At 41.0% G+C, this 21238-nt stretch overlaps 1 protein-coding gene across 1 annotated transcript in view; it reads right to left on the bottom strand.

Annotated features, from left to right (window-relative positions):
• LOC114564940 (integrin beta-1) overlaps positions 1-19532 on the bottom strand; it is a 38608-nt gene extending 19076 nt beyond the window's left edge. The window contains exons 1-3 of the mRNA XM_028592640.1: positions 19164-19532; positions 4130-4196; positions 1201-1286 (exon numbers count right to left, since the gene is read on the bottom strand). Coding sequence (XP_028448441.1) covers positions 1201-1286; positions 4130-4196 — 153 coding nt within the window. The 5' untranslated portion in view covers positions 19164-19532. The remainder of the gene's footprint in view (positions 1-1200; positions 1287-4129; positions 4197-19163) is intronic.
• Positions 19533-21238: the final 1706 nt, after the last annotated feature.

The following is a 21238-nucleotide window of genomic DNA, read 5'->3' as shown; positions in this document are numbered from 1 at the left end:
TGTTATGATTTCCTAAGCTCAGAGGAAGACGGGCAAGATTTAACAGGAATGCAGATCTGTCTTGACAAATGCCAAATTGACATAAATAGCCAACCCAGAGAGATGTTATTCGCTAAAAAGACTCACCTTGGTGAGTAGTTTCAAAAAGAAGTACTGAAACTGAGTTTCACAAATAAGATCTTTGGTTCATATAATTAATTGGTTAATGAGATTTGGGGATGACTATTGAGGCTTCAGATAATCACAATATTTCTGGTCCTGGTGGGGATATAACAACAAAATAGGTTGAGGCATTCACTGCATATTTTACTCATCAACAAATGTCAAGTAACATCAGAAATGTGTGTCATTAAATTGCATTACAAAGACTTGTTTCTGGGTGATTTTTCCGTTTCTCACACCTATTAATTTGAAGTTATAACAAAGCAGGGTCTCATACTCTCCTATCGCAGGATAAATGACACAAGTTTACGGTCCAGTTCCAACTATTCACGTTAACCTCATGCTCCTCAAGTTCCAAGTCTTGCAGAGTGTACTGGAAGAAGCTGCAAAACACGCTCTTTTATTTCATGTAGAGATGAAAATACCTCTCAAACATTGATTGCACAGCGTGACATATAGTTCTATAACATTTGTTTGTCCTGCCACTATGCTGCAAAATATACAATCTGTCAAGGAGTGAACACACTTTTGATATTAACCTCACGCTCTTGCTAATACGTATTTTCCTGTACTGCGGTCTGTTGACTCAGTCACAGCAAGAATACTCGCCTTGGGTACAGAACACCTCTAATTAAAGGGTTTATCAGCCAAAGTTTCCACTGTGAGACAAGAAGCAGCAGCACTCATGTTTACAATAATGGAGAAGTTGTGGTTTACTTGACTTTGGTCGAAAGGCAAGAGAGAGCAAGTCTCGCCAATCTTTTAACTCTGCATTTGATTGTGAGTGTATTTATAGTGCAAGTACACTTTATAGATGTATCTATTTGTCTTTTCGAAATGTTGGCGTTCACAAAATGCACAAAAAATGATGACAACCAGCTGTGTCTGTGAGCCGTTTTTGTGCAATTCAACCATTAAGCAATGCCACCACAAAACACAAACTCTGAACGTGCCACAGCAACAGTTTAGGATTATTCAAGACAACTTTTCATTCATATGATAAAACACTTTGGTGACAGTTTCAGCAATTCAACTCACTTCGTCTGCACACCAGCCACACGTCTCGGCCACCTGGATGCATTCCCCACATGACTGTGCGTTCGCCTTGATGCATATGCTTCCCTCTGAAAGAGACAGAGTTGCTTTTAGCTGAGAGGACGAAACACAGTTTATCATTAGTTCACTAACTCAAAACAGCTTGGGTTTGTGGCTGCAAAAACACAACCCCTTCCCATTTCAGAAAACTGAAATTTCAGTCATGCTGAGAGAAGCTCTAGGCAGCTCACCAAGTGATGACTTCACCTTATTATAAAAAAAAAAAAAAAAGCCTCCCAGCAGCCAACAGGACCCACAGAGCCATAAAACCATGAATGAAGAATGGCAAAATGGTTGTAGTTAAGTTGATAAAAGCACCGCTTTATTGCATTGTGCTTAAGAAACTAAGAGAGGTCCATGTTTGGCCCAATGTACAGAGCATGTCAGGTCAAACCATGATAATCAACATACACATAAGTGGAACTAGGGCTGGGTACCGAATGTCGATACTTTTATGGTATCGAAAAAAATACTCCAATCCTATGAGTATCGAAACATTCTTTATCTTTCGGTGCCAAAAGCATCTGAGCGCGTAAGCTCATCTGTCCTCTCTGCGCGCACACACACACACACACACACACACACACACACACACACACACACACACACACACACACACACACACACACACACACACACACACACACACACACACACACACACACACACACACACACACACACACACACACACACACACACACACACACACACACACACACACACACACACACACACACACACACACACTTTTGTTTAAGTCACAGAGAGTCACGGTTGGTTTCAAGTGTGGTTACAGTTTTTTAAAACTTCACACAGACAGCGTTTGCTGCGAGGTGATATTAATGGCGAGCCGAAAGCGGTCGCGGTGCTGTTGACGTTACACTTCCTCTTACAAGCAGCCACAACTGACTGACAGGCTGAGCTTGCAAGGCAACTTTTATTAATGTTACTCTGAGTGAGCAGTTTTACTAGAATTTAATTTTGATAACTGTTTTGATTCAAAATTAAGGTGGAAAATAAAAGTTTTTTGTTTAATGTATTTTTGTTGATGTTGAAATGGATTTTAAAACATGGTATCGAAAAAAGTATCGTTAGGAATCGGTATCGAAATTGGCACCGGATCGAAAGATTCTGTACGATACCCAGCCCTAAGTGGAACAATGAATAGCATGCTAAGGGGACTGTAGCACTATGGCAGGGCTCCAGACTAACTTTTTGCCTTGGTTGCACTGGTGCACCTAACGGTTTTATTTAGGTGCACCAGCACAAAATTTAGGTGCACCCAAATTTTTCCTTGTGTCACCATTAGCGCTGAATGGCGATACATGATATATAGCTCTGTATTTTTTTACAAAGTGGGCTAAATGTTCAGTTTTAAGTCAAAGCCATTTTTCACAAGCTCTTTTATTAAAACAGATTGTGATTAAAATAAAATGCAAAGACAGGGTTTCCTTTACCAGTTTGAAAATATACAGCTGCAACACATGTAAATGAAAGTTATCTAAAATAAATAGCCATAGATCGATAGATAGATAGATCGATATCTGAGAAAGCTCCTTCAAAATAAAGGCCGAAATCTTAAACAAATAAAATAAAATAAAAAACAAACCGAAAGACATAGGGAGACAGAGGAAGAGAGGGGGAATGCAATGGACTATTCTACTCACAGAGTGACGGCTGACTCATTATGAATGGGTCCAGCACGGGTCGAATGCGCTTTGGGCGGGTCAGCGGCGTTACACCCGTCTTGTGTAGGCTATGAAATGTCTGTATCGTCACTGCGCTGCATTTTTATGAACTATGATCCAGCTGGCTCCGTCTCACACGCTATTACTCAACGAACTGAAGTTAGTTGCATTTAATAACTTCTAATATGTTTTTCACCGTGGCGGCCACAATAACAGAGTTACCAGCGGAAACACTGGTACCAATACAAGTTTCCCTCTCATACTTAACAATATACAGCTGTGTTAATAACAATTAAAATTGTAGACAAATGTCAGCAGTTTGGACCGGCGGCGCTGTGTCTCTCCATGTTGCAGGGTGTGAGTGAATGGGGGCGGGGCTACGCGGAGGAGAGATCCAAACACAGGCACGGCTTTACAGAAGGAATGGGTCATGTAATGCAACATTAAACCATATCGATATAAACGACATTGCTTCGTTCGTGGAGAGGCAGCGGATGCAAGGACGTTAGGTGCACCGGTGCGACCTAGGAAAAATCTTAGTCGCACCTTTACAAATTCTGGTCGCATTTGCCCTGTAGGGTCACTGTTAACACAGCTGAAAAACATGCTAGTGTTTAGCTCAGCAGTTAAGATAAGCAAAAACAGAGCCACACTTTAACAAATCTATTAGGGCTGGGTGTAAAAAAAAATCAAACGATTTCCCGATTTAAATAGATTTTCATTTTAATGATCCAATATCGATTCATGAAATCTCATACAAATGTAACGCTAGCTTGTCCCGAAGGGGTTAAATAACGCTCCAAAGTTAGGCTACATTTTGGCGAGGGAAACACTGGCATGGCTGTTTTCAAAGGGGTCCCTCTGTCAATGAAATGTGACTTAATACCCACTGACTGTAGAGCTGCACGTTATTGTGTGTTTATGTTAAATAAATAAAAAATACATCAATTTAACTGCATTGGGGTCAGTTCTTAATGTAAACATTAATACTTTTAATATAATGTAGCAGGTTAGAGGGAACCTACAATTGTAGAATCTCTTTCATATCTAAGCTAAATTGGTTTTGTAACCAAATCGACATTGAATTGGAATCGAAAAATGGAATCGAATCGGGACTTTGTGAATCGGACAAATCGGTGGCGATACCCAGCCCTAATATCTATAACATTTGTTTGTTCTTACCTTGCTGTGCCCAGCTGCCACAGAGGACCGATGATAACGTTGCTATTAAAAGTAACCGCAGATCCATCTGGAAAGAGAATAAACAAAAACTCAGTGTTGGAAGTTGGAACCAACATGAAAGAACAGAAAAAGATCAACATCAGCCTTCTTTGTCACCGCTAACAGACAAAAGCGGTGTTGTGTTTGTGTGCCTAACAGTCACTTTTTAATGTGACAGAGAGCTATCTTTAAAACATGAGAGACATGCATATGTGTGACCACAGAAGAAAAGTTGTTTTGTTGCGAACTGCACATCTCCCTTTGTGGTACAGATGTACAGAGGACATTTTAAATGTCCGTTAGTAAACACTTAAAGAAACTACCAAGTCTACCATTAACACAGCAAATCCCCCTTCAAAAAGGTTCTAAAGACCTGGTGACTCTTCAAACAACCGTTTCATTTTAATGACAACATCCTGTGTGATGTCGTCTTCCTTACACCTATCCTGCCATGTGTTGTTATATACAGGGCTGTAGCCAGCAGAGGGGAGGTAGCCTCTCATTTTGCCTTTTTCCAAATATGGAGAGAGGATTTGCCCACACTCAGCTGGCATCATGTTCATCAGCACTTCACTTTGATGAAACCACCCTACTACGTACTGAGTGCGGTTTGGACACTTTGATGCTGTTCTAGGCCTGTTGTGTTGGTGTAAAGGTCGCCGTTATCTCAGCAGGGCATCTCAGATAAGACGTGACGAGAGAGAGAGACAGACAGAGGAAGCCAGAGAGACGCTGTTGCGTAAAAGGTGAGGTGTTCACATGGCCGGGTTAGCTCAGTTGGTAGAGCAGGAACATACGTATTCCCCCTCTCTCTCCCATTTCAGGTCTTCATCTGTCCTGTGAAAATAAAAGGCCTAAAAATGCCCCCAAAATAATCTTAAATAATAAATTAAGTGAGGTATTGAGTCTTACCCAGAGTGATTCATAATGAGTAACAGCAGATGGAATTTAATGGCTGAAACAGAGCAGCAGCAGCTTTAACAGCCTACTGAGAGGACAGACATCTAAAACTGCCACAGAATGCAAATGGAGAGGAATACCTGTGGTTCATGGAGAAGTCCTGTGATGCCTCTCACTACCACACTTAGCTACTGAGCATTAACCAACCAGCCACAACACCAACAACAGAACTGAACAAAGGCGGTTTAAGATTGTTTGTTTGAAAGCAAGTTGGAAACAGCTCAACAGTGTGGTATCGGAATTGAAAATCCCATTAATTTCTTCATAAGGACTTTAATTATCAACCATAATGTTTAGACCATCCAAGGTAGTCTGACCACAAGCCGGGAGATTGTGAAACGAAGGTCTCAGCTTCCGTAGAAGCCACAAGTCTGTATGAAATCAGCCTTGTGTTACAAGAAAAACATTTGTGATGCTGCTATCACTGAAGTCTCCGGTTGTTTCTGTACACAGTCCTGTACTTTTGCTGTTTTCAAAATGTTTGTTTGCACCGAATCCAACGTTTTATGGTCAGAATTCATTTCGTAGCTGGTTGGCTTGGTTCCAGGCTTAAAACCCTTATAAGCATTTAATGAAACGTTGAATAAGGGAAAATCATGTCCGGAACCGGAACTATTCAAAAAGTGGGCGGTCAGTGTTGTGCTTTATAGCTTGGGTGATAGGGGGATAGTGTGTGTGTGTGTGTGTGTGTGTGTGTGTGTGTGTGTGTGTGTGTGTACCCATATTTGGTCAGGATATTTTATGCCTCTTCCTGAATCTCTGCCATTCCCCACAACTCTGGTGACACACTTCCTTGACTGTCTGCCCATTCCTCAAACTCACTGTGTACTTGCCCCACTAAGGAAATCAAGCAGGGTTGTAGCCAAGTCAACAGCTGTGTCCCAAAATAGTCTAGCCCTGTTGAATGCTATAAAGCTTATTCACAAACTGCCAGTGTCAGTGGACAAAAGGTGCTATTTCTATTTACACAACAAGAAAATTAGACTTTTACAGTTAACTAGGAGTGATGTAGAGGTAAAACGGGTGGCTGTACATTCTTCAGCAGATGCCCAGTGAAAAGGTGTAATGTGTTTGCTGCAGTGCTGTGGGAAAGAGCGCACAGGCATCTGCAAAAACAACCACATCCTGCGAAAGGGGTGCCTAATGACCAACTTAAACGTGAGTTTCCCCCTAAGTGCTTTTGTGATAGTTATCGTACTGCTGTGGGGAACGGTGAAAAATAAACATGTCAGTTAAAAAAAAAAAAAAAAAAGCAACACTGAAAGATTTGGAGAATAGTGGGGGATGCAAAAAGTCTGACATCTGACAGAAACAGCAGAGCCAAATGTGATTTTTATTTTGCGTTTTAGAATGCCTTTTAACATCTTCTCAGGGGCAACATCTGGATATTATTTTCTGTTAATCAACAGGGCACTGTCTCTTTTAAATATACTTACTAACACAAAGAAGAAAAGCAAAATGGACAAACGTGTTCAACACACAACATACCCAGCAAGATGCTTAAATAAATTCAAGTCAACACCAAGTGCAAAGACTTTCTACACTATTAGGACTCCTCCCTAACATTCCTGAAGTACAGCTTTGTTTACCACTCTGGAGCTCATTCTGCACAAGGCTGCAAATTACAGAGAGCTGACAGATTGGGAGGCATTCAGGGTCTCCGATGCCTGTGTGCGCCACATAATGGCATTAGGGAGGCACTGGCATTTCTGGTAATGATCCTGGGGCACGATAGCTTTGGAAACATGCTTGCTTCAACGTCTACCCTAAATGAAATAAAAATATTTCTCAACCCATCTGCCTTTTTGAAATATACATCTACTCTCGTTATTGCCACAGCTCTCATCAGACAAATACGTACGAGATAATTCAACTGACTCAACTAATAAGACCAGTGGCTTTCACAAAGAGTCTCACTGCCTTATCAGCTTCAAAATAGTAAAGTGAGTGATAGCTGAAATATTGTATGTCTGACTGGTTCACTGGAAATGGCAGGACATAAAAGTCGGCACTGCTTCCACATAGCTAATGTCACAGCTGATAAGAGCCGATAGCAACTTTGGGCAGAGGCGGACTGATAAACCTGATCCATACCAGAGTGCAACTGCTCATCATAAATGTGAAACACAGAAGGCCAGCTGGTATGGGGTGAATTCATTAGGGAGAAAGAGGTCAAAAAAGCGTCTAATAAATATACATTTACCACAGAGTAGCATTTCCAATCAATAGTCCCCTTCATGTATTGGATAGGGACTTCCTGAATGAGCCCTTCTAGCAAAAGACCGCCTGGGTTGGTCAATCAACGGCCTACTGTCTCCACAAAGTGACCACTTTTTCTCCAAAGCAAGTAGAGCTGCAAAAATAAATTGATTAGATGTCAACTATTAAAATCAATTGCCAACTATTTTTTTTCCTTTTAAAAGATTATTTTGGCATTTATTGGATAGGACAGTTTAGGCATGAAAGGGGAAGAGGGAGGGGGGGGCGACAACGACATGCAGCAAAGGGCCGCAGGTTGGGATTGAACTGGGGGGCCGCTGCAGCCAGGACTGAGTCTCTACCAGGTGAGCTACCCAGGCGCCCCAATCGCCAACTATTTTGATAATGGATTCATATCAATGGAGAAAATCTGTTGACTACACATGTGAGGCAACGTTACTTCCTTGCCCGCAGCGAGGGGGAATACAGATAGAGAGTGGATACATGTACAAAGTCTTACCCTACTCATCCTCCTTTCTCAGCCCCTACCTTTGTCCCTCTCGCCAAGCACACACCATGGTCTGTGAGGAGTCATGATGACAGACCTGAGAGCCTAATATTTAGAGTAACAGGAGCACACGGTGTCGAGTCATGACTTTGTATGGTCAGGCTGGAGAAGACAGAGACGACGTGATGCTGAAAATACCCATACGGTCTTTCTGCTTGAATTGCAAAGTGTAACTGTAAAACAAATTAAACTCAACACGGAACCAGTCACAGACATTCATCTGAAACAATTATTCGGTTAACTGATCAGTCGTTCGCCGGAAAAAATGAGAGGAAACAATTGTGATGAGGTATTACGAATTTCAGTCATTTTTTTAAGATTCTCTAGTTCCAGCTATGCAAATATGAGGATTTGCTGCTTTTTTAGGTCATACACGACAATGAACTGATTATCTTTGGGTTGTGGACTGATGTTTGGATAAAACTAGTAGGAAATTATGATTGGCCATTTTCTCACATTTTATAGAAAAAGTTATTGAGAAAATAATTACCAGACTAATTGCTAATGGTTTCTAATTCTTCCATCAACCAGCTCAAGCTACAAGATCGCTTCCCGTTTTGTACGTTTCAATATAAAAGACATTGAAATTTAACGTAATAAAAAGGTTTGATATAATCAAGATGGCTCTGGTTGGTTTGAAAAGGTGAAGACATTTCAAATCAGAAACTACACACTAGTTTCTACACGCCTCCCCCTGCTGATTTTTAGTGATTTTTGTGAATGCTCTGATTAAAACATATATATACACACAAACAAATAATGCTTTGCTTTAATGACAGTTTACTTTTAGCAGCCAGCACATAGCCTTGTCCAATGTGCTCCAGGCTCTGTGAAGTTTTGCTGCGTTTGTGACCTTTCCTCTCCCCATGACCCGCTTTCAGACCTCGTTCTGTGTCCCAGGACCTCCTGATTTACAAATTAAGCTCTGAATAGAACACATTAAATGTGCCAAACTCACACAGTAATGTAAAAAACATTCCCCGGTCTAGAATATGTTATTTCATTATTTTTTCCCTCCAACCATCTGGCAACCCCCCAGAAATTATCTTGCGACCCCTTTGGGGGTCACGAACCGCGGGTTGAGAACCACTGCACTAGACAACATCTGCTGGGTGCAAGGGTGACCTTCTGTTTTCAATTCCTTCAGCACCTCAAATCGGTCTGCTGTCGTGCTCAACAACCATGCCATTTGGAGCTTTGTGTTCTGTATTAAGAGAGCGGGAACGTCATCTTCCTGTACCACAGTCTGACAGCCGACAGAAAAATTGCACAGATGAAATGTACACAGCTGTACCTGTTGAACTAAGTGATGTAAAATGTTTTTTTAAAGAATTTCCCCCCCAACAGCTGCTGAGAAGAGCTGACTGAAACTTGATCCTCCACAGCGCCTCCATGTTGTGGTCCGCTGCCTGCCATCAGCCTGACGGGTCACAGGCGTTTGATTCAATCTGCAGTCTGAAAGTGGGCCTCAGGGACTAGAACCACGCTCTCTCTGATGGAAAGTCACAGAAAGCATTCCTCTGCTCACACATGTAGTTGTATTCAGGGATGCACCGAATGCAGATTTTTGGGGTTTGGCCGAATACCGAATCCACTGGTTAAGATTCTGCCAAATCCGAAACTGAATACCAGGGACCTGCGACTGTCCTTCCTTTGCTGTACCTGAAGTTGCTGCATTTTGGCTGCTGTCTGTAGATTCCTTCATGCACAACTCGTATTCTTTCAGACGTTTCATACCAAATGTTGTAACAGCGGCCATGTTGTGTATCGTTTAGGATCCTCGCTACCATGAGACAAACCGCCATTGCAAATTGAACATGTAGCTGGACTTGAATGGCCTTCTTTTGACTGAAAGTACTGCCAAACAACACTTTTTCTGCTCACGAGTCAAAAAGCCCAATATTCGGCCAAATCTGAAGCCGAATCCTGGATTCGGTGCATCCCTAGTTGTATTGCAAATAATCGCCTCCCTGTTTGACATCTCCGCCTACTTGACAGTGGCATTCCTCTTTCTGTGGTGAAGGGGAGACGGCGCTGAGAGAACATCATCTCTGATGGACAGCATGGGAGTGGATGTTGTTACCAATTTCCTGAGGGAAATCCTAGCATTGCGTTTTCATGAGAGGTGTTCCTCATAATTTGTCCACCCCATTTACATCAATTTATATCTCCCTCGTGCCACCCTTGTAGCCAGGTCACGTTTGAAGAAAAAGGAATATTCTTTCACTTAAAACAGAGCTGGGATTTTCCCCAAGTCCGGGTCAGCGGCAGTCACACTCACACATAGGAGTTTAACACGAGGACTTTGAATCAGACTCTGCAGACGTGTGTGTCACCACTGCTTCTTTGTTCACCCCTTCCCCTGTTCATTGACTAGGGAAACGCACTATGCATAGTCCGGGGCAGGAGACTTCCTCTTGATAACGCCACTCACTGATATCGGGAAATACTGTCTGCACTAATAGCTTCATTAAAAGGTTTGTGTCAGTTAAAGTTATTACAGCCACAAAATAGAAGAAAAAACAACTGGTGGGCTGGGTGGCTAATAGGGCTGCAGGATATGAAACATTTGAATTGAATATAAAAAGGCACCACTTAAAAAAAGATTGACAGATACACTATAGAGTGCAGTGTTCTACAGATGTTCTCTTTCAACTAACACAAAACATCTCAGAGAGTCTTTCACGATACGTCGCAGCCTTTCACAATGTTTTTGTTGCAGCAGTGGATATTGCTATGACGATAAAAAAAATTTAAAATAAAAAGATGTATTGTGCAACCTTAGTGTCTAATATGTAGGCCCAAGTAATACGTGGATGTTGTTCAAGTGAAAGAGTTGTATCATCTGATTAAAAGAGGATATGTTACTTATTCAGATGATCTGCCCACCCGGACACGTCTGGGACTTGCTGCAGCTCATATGGCTTTGGTGTGGTCTGAAGGTGGAGCAAGACACATCTGTGAATGTTTAGTAATCTAGTAATCCAAAGTCCATGTTTAGACTGGGGAAGACCACGGTTCAACAAGTAGGCCTAATAAAGTCCCTCTGTATAGGCTAGTTGAGTTTACGGTGTATGTGCTGTTGAATCAAACATTTTGACTTTGGTCAGGTTTTGTTTACAGAACTCTACGACGACAAACATGAAACGTACATAAAAAACATTAATGAGAAATGACTTGAGTTGAAACCCTAAAATATATTTTAAATGTGACATTTCTGCACCTCCCCCCCACAAAGAGTTTCCTGCTGATTAGGTTTTGCTTATGCATAGCTTCCTTCTACTGAACACTGGTAGTACAAATTACAGAGATGCAGGGCTACAACTAACGTTTATTTTCATTGTCGATCATTTTCTTAATTAATCGATTAGTTGTAGATAGCTCAATGTTTCCTCTGTTGATTTTGTAGTGGCAGCCCGCCATAGCAAAACTTCTGCCGCCACAGTATCAGAAATAGGGCAGACGCACAATGTAGTCGCGGCACAATGTAGTTGCGGTTGCCTTTTAAATTATCCTGGGTTGTTATTCGGATGGCTTGCCCCTACTGCTAAAAAAAAAAGAAGAAAAAGGAAACACTGTAACTCAAAAATATCAAGTTTAGATTTCTCAGTAGGACTACGTTCAGAAGATTGGTGCGTCCGGTGTCTTTCTGACGCAGAAACTCCAGCGAAGATAATGACCTCTTCTGAAGAGTCCATCATGTTTTTTAATCCTCTGTGTCCTCCTCGGCTACTAGCAACTGTGTGGAGGAGGGGTGGGGGGGATGCAGTCACAGAAGGCTTGTATCATGTGGATGAGCCAACAGTTTTGTTGTCATTATTTAGAATTACACACTATAGCTGTAATTTAAAAGTTGACAACTAATCGATTAATCTTTGCAGCTCTACAGAGAACAAACAGGATTATTTCAAGTTGTCTGACGGCGGCTTTTGTGTTGAAATGGAGGAAAAAATAATAAAAATTTGCCCAGTCAGTAAACAAACAAGTTGCACAACGCACTCCTTTTGTGAGTGCACATTTTATGCAACATAGTGTTGGTACAAATAATAAGAACATCGCTAAATTCATGAGTGCCATTCTAAAATGAAAAAAATAAGCAAGCAGGACAAAAACACAAACAGCTGATGCCCACGGCTCCTCTGTGTACAACTGGAAGTATTGCAAAAGCTACCATAATGCTATTTAGTTTCTCAGTGGTTCCTGGTTTCATGAGAGTAGAGGTTAACCACACTGTGCATCACTTATGGTTGGCTCACTTTTTTTCCTCTCTCATAAAAAAAAAAAAAAAAAAAAAAAAAAAAAAAAAAATTGATTCAACTTCCACATAATGTGAACTTGCATGCTGTTGCTTAAATACTGAAATGCATCACAGAAGAAGCTAGACTGTGCCTAATTAAGACCGCCTCACACTACTGTTTCAGCTGGTATTTTAACATTACCTCTAAGAAGGGATTCTAGAAATTGGATTTAGTGAAATGAGATTTATTTATTTTTTCCTCCTCCAACACTTCTTACAGTGTTTATATCTTTTTACTGGACAGTGTCCAAACTATGTAATTCATTTCTCAACTAGGGCTGCACAATATATTTGTTTATTATTGTCATTGCAATATCAACTGGCGCGACACATCGCGAAAAGCTGCTACAAATCGTGAAAGACTCAGATTTTTTGTGTTAGTTGAAAGAAAATATCAGTAGATAACTGCACTTTAAAAAAGTAACTTTTTTTTTAGTGGTGCCTTTTATATTCAATTCAATGCTCAATAAAAGAATGCTGGAAATTATTTTCTTTCATTTCTCTTGAATTCAACAAGCAGTTTGTTGTATTTCAGCAGAAAACTGAAAGCAGCAGAAATGCAGAACTGAGTACACTTAAATATTGGTTTATTTATCGCACATAATATATTTACTGCAATATTCAACAACATTATGGCATATTGTCCTCATATCATGCAGGCCTAATCTCAACTCACAATATAAACCCGACCACTTCCATATCTACTTTAAGGGATGTGACAGCTATATGAACACAATTGTGCGTGTCACATAATGCATCCTGGTGTAATCAAAATATGAATGCTGCACTAAAATGTCAAGAACGTCTGTGAGTAACATGCAAAGTCAAATGTAGCATTCAACACAGGTCAGCATTGTTCCCGCTGGGTGGGTCATCTGGTGGTCCACAAACTGAGTGGGGTGCCCCCCCAGCTTTGTTTGCCAGCCGGTCAGCCAAGCAGCCTCCACCTGCTGTAGAAAGTCACAGTCCCCTCCCAGTCCATTAGCTGCCCAAACAACTCAGCATGACTCTGCATCCATTTCGTTTATTAAACCACTCCCAGGCAGCCGCTAGTCTCCCCTACAGGCTGCTGAAGGATCAGGAAGAACACCTCGCTTCAGACTGCAAACACAGCATGTTGGAAGGAAACCCCAACCACCAGCAGGATTACCTCCTCTATGCAGCCAACATCTGCCATGATGCTTGATACTGAACTTTAAAAGTGCTGTCAAACTAAATGTTCCCAGGCCAGGTCTGTTTCTTGAGACAAAGCATCAGAAAAGGACACATGTTGACCATCTGACATCCAGCTAACTATAAAAATGGTTGAAAGGATTACTGAACATGTTTGTTGTCCTCCTACAATAAAACATGTGTTTGGCCGGTGTCTTAAATTATAATCAGTATCAGTCAAGGATGTAAGGAATAACCAATTTCTATTTTTCACTTGAACCTAATGGAACAGTTTAAGGTAGGCAAGGGGACCCAAAATACAGTTTGCATTTTGTCTACCAATACAATCTTAATACAATGATTAATCAGCAAGGTGATTAATCCATTGTGGATTCATCATAACATCCCAGACTCTTACATTACCAGCATTCCAAAAAAGAAAATAAGAAGCTTCTAAAAAAGCTTCAAAAAAGCGTAAAGTAAGTAAAATAACAAAAATAAGTAGAATGATAAATAAGAGTAAAGCAAGATTTCAATTTTGATGTGCATAAACATGTTAAACTTACGTTTTTAACATCTAAAAGCTATATAGAAAATCTGAGGTTATGAAAGAGTTAATTCAGTCTGCAGCAGGCTATATTTTGGGGGTTTTGTCTGCCATGTGGAGGAGATCCCGATCTCCCAGCCCTCCTCAGAGAGATGAGATAACACATTCCATCTTAACTGGCTCCATACTATCTGGTGGGGGGGAAAAAAACTACGTCACTGAAATATGGGGCGTTTTTTCCACTTCTTTCCAACCTGAACCCAGAGTTTAACATAGGAGTATGACGACATGTTTCATCCTAAAAAATAAAAAAATTGAAATCCCTACGGGCAGGTTTTAAAATGTCATTTCCTCCCTCAGTAAATGTAAAAAAGAGGCTGAATTGCATTTCCAACTCCTTCGAAATTAAGTTATTGTTATATATGTAAGTTAAAGGCCTTTTAAGTTAGAGACGTTGTTCTCCTTTTGTGTTTTAAAACAGTTACTCTTAACAGCTTCTTTTATTGGTGTAACTGATGAAAATGACATTTCTTCTGATCTATTAGTCTCTCGGGGCAGCAGATTCCCCCATTTTTAAAGATTGGAAATAGATTATTCTTGGCATTTTTTTCTTAAACATTGAAAACTGACGATTAATTTGCTGTCGCACTACTAATCAATTAACTGACTGTTTCAGCAGTAGTTACTCGTCTTCTTCTTTGTGACGGTTTTCTTGTACACTGATCAAAATGTATCCCTCATTCCTACATATTGTACTTTTTTGTACAACCTAAAAAAATATGTCAATCTTTTCTTGCATTTCTTGCCACATCTTCACAAGCGGTTTGAAAAACTCTTCATGTCTTTGCTGTGAGAACTTTCAACATTTTACCACAGAGTGGGGGTGGAGTCATGGAGGGATAAGGTTTGAATCATGACCATGATCATGTATCTACAAACATCCCCTTCCCGCATGATTCGCCTGGCCGTCACTGGCAGGCCAGATCATCCGTGACTCATTTCTGACTGAGTCGGGGGTAAAGGCCTGGAGTGGAGTCATGCTGAATGACCCTTCATACTGCCGCGGACGCTCCTAGATGCTAGCCGAGCACTGCTCACTCTGTTTAAACATCACAACAATGTAACTAAGGGAAGTGACTCAGTGAGCTGCAGGGGGCCGCTCCAGTCTACAGACTCATCTCGCGTCATGCCTACAATTACCAGGACTGGTATATATAATCTGCATCCATGTCATGGTCAAAGTCGGGGTTTCTTGCCTCGATACAGTGCTGTTGCTATGTCATTATGATGCTGTCTAGAAGCAAAGGCAGGATAATTAACCCAAAGCCTTTAACTCCTCTCGTCTCTAAATTAGTCCTTGGTGAACACAGATTACTAGTTCAACAAATTAAATTTCTCCCTGAGATTAAAAAGCAAGGTTTAACAGTAAGGGTTGCAAGCAAAACACCACGTCTGGCAAGTAAATATATCAACCCATTTGCCCGCATCATATCATAAATGACTTCTCTTTCTCTTGCCCCTGTCGGAGATTGTTATGAGTGCACAACCAGGGTTTTCGGTAGCATTAATAGCCGGTACACACCAACCAGATGGCCGACCCTCGGCAGAAAAGCCAGTCGGACTGATCAGTCTCCCCGTGTTGGTCCAAAAAGTGCCACAGAACACACCAAAGAGACGACACGTAATACGTCTCCATAACAGCAGGCGGCGCTAATCTGTACTGTTGCCCAAAAAATTTAAACCGGCAGCTGATTGGACAAACGCATCACATGGGTTTGTTTTCTCGGGAAATTTAAAGCCAGACTGTCATGGCGGCTCGTTCAGAATACAATCTCATATTGTACTAAAAAATTTCACTGAAACTTGTTTCTGAAAACATTTTAAGCGAGAAATAGGCCGTGCAGTTGCTGAATCGGTCTTCATTTCAGATCAACAAAGGTCAGTTTAGAAGATTTGTCAGATTTTGAGAGACTCTAGTCAGGCTCATTCCACTCACCATTTTCGGGTGAGTCCCGACTGTCCCGCCACCAACTGAACGGCCCCCCAGGCTGACGACGGCACGGGACACACCGAACAGACTTGAGTCACTGACCTCGCCAGACTGTCCAACGGCCGATTATCGGCCTGGTGTGTCTCGGGCTTAAAGTGATGGTTCGTAGTAATTTCACCCTAGGGTCCTTTGCACCATGACCTTGAGCCAAACCCCCCCTCCACCCCAGAAGCTTTTTTCACCTGGGTCGAACATTGGGAGAGTTAGCGTAGAGTAGCGTTATCAGCTGAATAGCTTATTAGCGCAGGGCCTGCTCTCTTCTGCTCTCTGTTGCTGCTGCTGCTACCCGCAGTTAGACGAGTGCTTAGGGCCGTCTACAAATTACTACACCGAAAAGAGATGCAACAAAAATATTTATTAATTTAATGATTAAATAAGGTAATGTCTCCAAACTTACCTCAGTTATTATTTGTCTCCTGCTAGTTATACTACAGCACTTTAAAAAAATATATATATTTTTGTTTTATCTCTTTTCGGTGTAGTAATTTGTAGACGGCCCTAAGCACTCGTCTTACAGCTGGCAGCAGCAACAACAGCAGAGAGCAGAAGAGAGCAGGCAAGTGTTCATAAACTTCTGGTGTACTTACAAACTTTCCAATCCATCGTTTTATGAGTGCATAACCTATATGTACTACTGTAGAAGTTTGGTATCATTTCGGGCATTATTAGTGGGGTCATTTACGAGATACAAACGTGGGTCCATTAGCCCCTGCGCTAAATTCAGCTGATAACGCTTTAATGTTCAACCGAGGTGAAAAAAGCTTGTGTTTGGCTCGAGGTCATGGTGCAAAGGACCCTAGGGTGAAATTACTCCGAACCATCACTTTAAGGCTGTTTTATGCTTCTGCGTCGAATCAACAGCGTACCCCCTCAGACCCCTCTGTGTAGCCGCGAGTTATGTTTATTTGTCGTCGAGGCAACGCAGACTAGGGACTGTGATTGGTCAACTGGTCCTGTGTGTTGATCGTGGGTGTTTCTAGCAGCCTACCGTGGGGAGTAGCAACAGTTCACTGACATCAGCTTTGCAAATAAACTCAGACATATTTTGGTTACAATGACGGGTTATCCGTTTGTAATGTTTTGAAATTAGAACTTCGCCAGCAAGCAGTACTTTGTGGGCAGTTGTGCTAAAGTTTGGTGGCCAACACCCCCTAGCGTTATGGAGGTGAAATGCACTGCGATGCAAAGCAACACCGGCGCAGAACTCCGAAAGGGTCACGACGTCGTAGCTACAGCGTGGAGTTGACGCAGAAGCATAAAACAGCCTTTATGAGGCTTAGGCGCAGCACCCAAGCCAGATTTGGGTACCACCTAAGCCGAATGAATGTAACTAAATGACTTCTCAGATCTAATGACTGTAGTTTTGTCTCCAGTGGATTTCTTTAGCAGGTTTTGTCTTGAAGATTTTTGAGTGTTATGTATTATTATCTGCTCTAGCTTTTCCATCGTTTTACACACAGATATGGGAATAATAATGGTCCAAAAATACGTGAAACTTCATGATTTCTATTGAAAAACGTAACATTTTGTTGACGGAGGACCCTTAAACCTCCGCCAAATATAGTATGTGCACTTACGTCTTTAGTAAGCCCAGGGAAAACACTCAAAACGTATATGAGAATTTGATTTTCTGTATGGCTTGAAGATGTTAAAACGTATGTTTAATGTGTTTATGCAAATTGTCACATCTTTTCTCGCCTCAATACAGTGCTGTTGCTATGTTATTATGATGCTGTCTAGAAGCAAAGGCACGATAATTAACCCAAAGCCTTTAACTCCCCTTGTCACTAAATTAGGCCCTGGTGAACACAGATTACTAGTTCAACAAATCAAATTTCTCTCAGAGATTAACAATGGAAAGAAGAAGAAAAAACACCCCCGCAGGCTGCAATTCCTTTACAGGAAGTGAAAGAGGCAGGCAAGACCAATCTTGTCCAGCTTACATACTGTACAGTCAACAGTTCTGAATCAGAGCTGTGGGCAAGGCTGAACAAGAGACTCTAGATCCTGGTTAACCAATCTGGCCTTCTTTAAGATGCCTTGGTTTCACTGTATCCTCAACCACAGCTTATACAGCCCATAATGCACAATGTTTGACCAGACTGGGGTCCAGCTGCGGTTTGTTTCAGGATATTCTTTACAAGTCTAACTTCATTTAAATGCTTGCGAGTTGGGCTTACAAAAGGGATTTGGTTTAGATTTCCTACTTCATGTTTTGCCTAAAGTTATGAGACTTTAAAAGTAACTCAGATGCTCCTTTCGTACACATCCAAACACAAATGTTAAAGACATCTGCAAAGGTTCTTTGGTTTTGACGGATTGAGAAAAGCTTGGTGGTTGGTCAAATGGACCCAGGTGCTTTAACTGCATTTCTAAGAAAACCGCATGGTTCACCCTTTTTCATGAGAAAAATCCTGATAGATGACTTTGATGGAATTAGTCATTTTTTTCAGACTAACAACTACACCAAGTACTAATTTGTTGAGCTCTCTTTTCAATGTAAAAGTTCCACATTACTGGAAGAGAAAGACCCATATAAATCCTTTGAGGAGAATACAAAAATAGCAGTTAAGAGGAGTAGATGTAAAAGATAAACCACAAAACTGTCTAGAAATCTATCCTTTAGAGAGTTAAACAAAATATAACCCACTGTAGCAATAAGACAACAATGCCAAAGTTATCAACAAAATACTTTTAGGGCAAATAGCTAAGTCACAACAAAATGATAACAGAGCAACAGAAATATTCAAGTTTTTAGACATGTTGAATACATTTGTAAGTTTAAACATCTGTAAAAGCATCTGGGATAGTTTTGACTTTAGAATGAGGTAATAATGGCGTTAATAGTTTTCCAGGACTGATAAATCACTTTAAATCACCCATACTGCCCCTCTTCGCTTATACAAAGCAATGGCCTACTTTCTTCACAAAGCCCAAATTAGGACTTGGAGTGTAACGTTAACGTTAGGTTGAAATATGCTAACGTTTTACAATGTCATGTTGTCGAAAACAGTATGGCATAAAGGAAATTAATGGAGAAAAAAAAGCTGTCTTTCGACTGCTAACGTTAGCAAGCTAACCGAACTTAGTTATCGTTAATCCACACCCAAAGTTTGCCCCTGAAGACAGGCATTCCTCGCTTCTCCCCTTTTGTCGTTTACAGTGTGTTTTCAGTCGACTGACTGGTTAAATGTGACAAATGTAGGTTAAAATAACACTTACCTTGTGTTTTTACTATACGGGCGTTTCCGTTGAGTTAGGGTAACATCAGCCCGAAAAAAGTGTCCTCTTTAAAACAAATATAAACGGTTAACGTTACTGAGACGAGGACTAGCTAAAACTGTTATAAGAGTCCGCTTTGTTTCAGCTAATAACCCGCACCGCTCCGCCGAGTAAGCTACGTAACGTTTCCACTAACGACACGTGAACGGCTACTTTACTATATCCAAAATGTATTATTATGGGTAAACTATATATATTTACAATTAGCTAAGGAGCGAGGAGTACCTGGTTCGCCCGAACACGTTACAGTCGCAGCTCCGGTGCTGCCTGCCTGCTGCAGTGGTCGTTTTCTTAAGCGCCAGTTCAGTAAGCATTCTTATTAGACCCGCCTACACAGGAAGAGCAGCGGAACGTACAGGCCGAACACACACACACACACACACACACACACACACACACACACACACCGAGAAGAGTGAACCCTTGCCCACCTCGGATGTGGTGAACGCTCCACATTCACACGCACGCGCACACACTCATATAAATGGTTAATAAACAGTAGGTCATGTTTCTGGATTCATCTTCCTGCTGCATTAATGTGTATTTTGCCTTTTCCTGCTGTATATGTTTAAGGCTGTGCTAATATATATCTTACCGTTGGCTAGTTTAATCTACAGCAACGCATCATATTCTATAAGATCATCATATGTTTGTAACAGGGTCGCTGTCCTGTGAGAACCACATATCTCCAAAAAGTTCAACTTTTCATGGTGTCAGAAAAACAGTCTTTTTTCAGCTTTGTGACAATGCATTCCCAGCTGATCCAATAGGCTTTTTAAGGACTATATTATTATTATTATATGAAAAAGGAGGAAACATCCAACATCATCCTTCAGTTTTGTACCCAAAATTCAAAATCATTAAAGTTGGAGATAAATGGTTGTCACTGGACAGGAAGGGCATGGTGCATTTAAATGTTAACTTAACGTAATTTGATGGAATCCCATTCTTCAACTGGCAGTCCTGACCTTGACCCCATTGAACACTTGTGGGATCAGCTTGGGTGTGCTTTTGGTGCCAGAGTGACCGACACAACCACGTTGGCTGACTTGCGACAAATGCCGGTTGAAGAATGGGATGCCGTCCCACAGCAGTGTGTGACCAGGCTGGTGACCAGCATGAGGAGGAGGTGCCAGGCTGCCGTGTATGGTTCTTCCACACGCTACTGAGGATCTTGTTTGTGAAATTAATAAATTGTTAAATTGTCATATGTCTTGTTTCTTCAAACTCCAATCATCCAATCATCCAATCATCCAATCCACCAAACACCAAACAAGTCCATGGCAGAATAAGCTGTTTGGCATTGGCAAGAAGATTTGGCAAATTTTTCATGGGCAATGGGGCACCATTTGTAAGGGAACTAAACAGGCTTTCCAACGGTATAAGATTTATTAATTTACAAAAAGCATTGTTACCACAGAGAAATAATCTAGCAAACACAAATTTCCTTACTTTTTGTGCTAAGTTTAGTTTTGTAAACCTCTGTTGCCCCAAACTAGAAACCAGTGGTGGAATGTAACTAAGTGCATTTACTCCAGTACTGTACTTAAGTCCAAATGTTGAGCTTCTTGTACGTTACTTGAGTCTTTTCTTTTCATGCCACTTTCTACTTCTACTCCGCTACATATCGGAGAGAAATATTGTACTTTTTACTCCACTACATTCATCTGTTACAGCTTTAGTTACTAGTTACTTTACACATTAAGATTCCTTCACACAGAACACATGTAGTTTATAAAATCTGATGTTTGATTCTAAAGTAAACTAGCCAACAATATAACGACTACAAGTCCAGCTGAGATGATGAGACAATTAAACACACAGCTGGTTGGATCTTTTATTACTCTTTCTACAATGGGAGGAGAGTTCTGCATTGACTACTTTTACTTTTAATACTTTAAGTACATTTTCCTGATGATGCTTACATACTTTTACTTAAGTAACAATTCCAATGCAGGACTTTTACTTGTAACAGAGTATTTTTACAGTGTAGTATTGGTACTTTTACTTAGAAA

Source organism: Perca flavescens, chromosome 12, assembly GCF_004354835.1.
Source record: "Perca flavescens isolate YP-PL-M2 chromosome 12, PFLA_1.0, whole genome shotgun sequence".
NCBI lineage: Eukaryota > Metazoa > Chordata > Actinopteri > Perciformes > Percidae > Perca > Perca flavescens.
The sequence above is the reverse complement of the archived record's forward strand: the minus strand, read 5'-3'. Positions and strand labels throughout refer to the sequence as shown.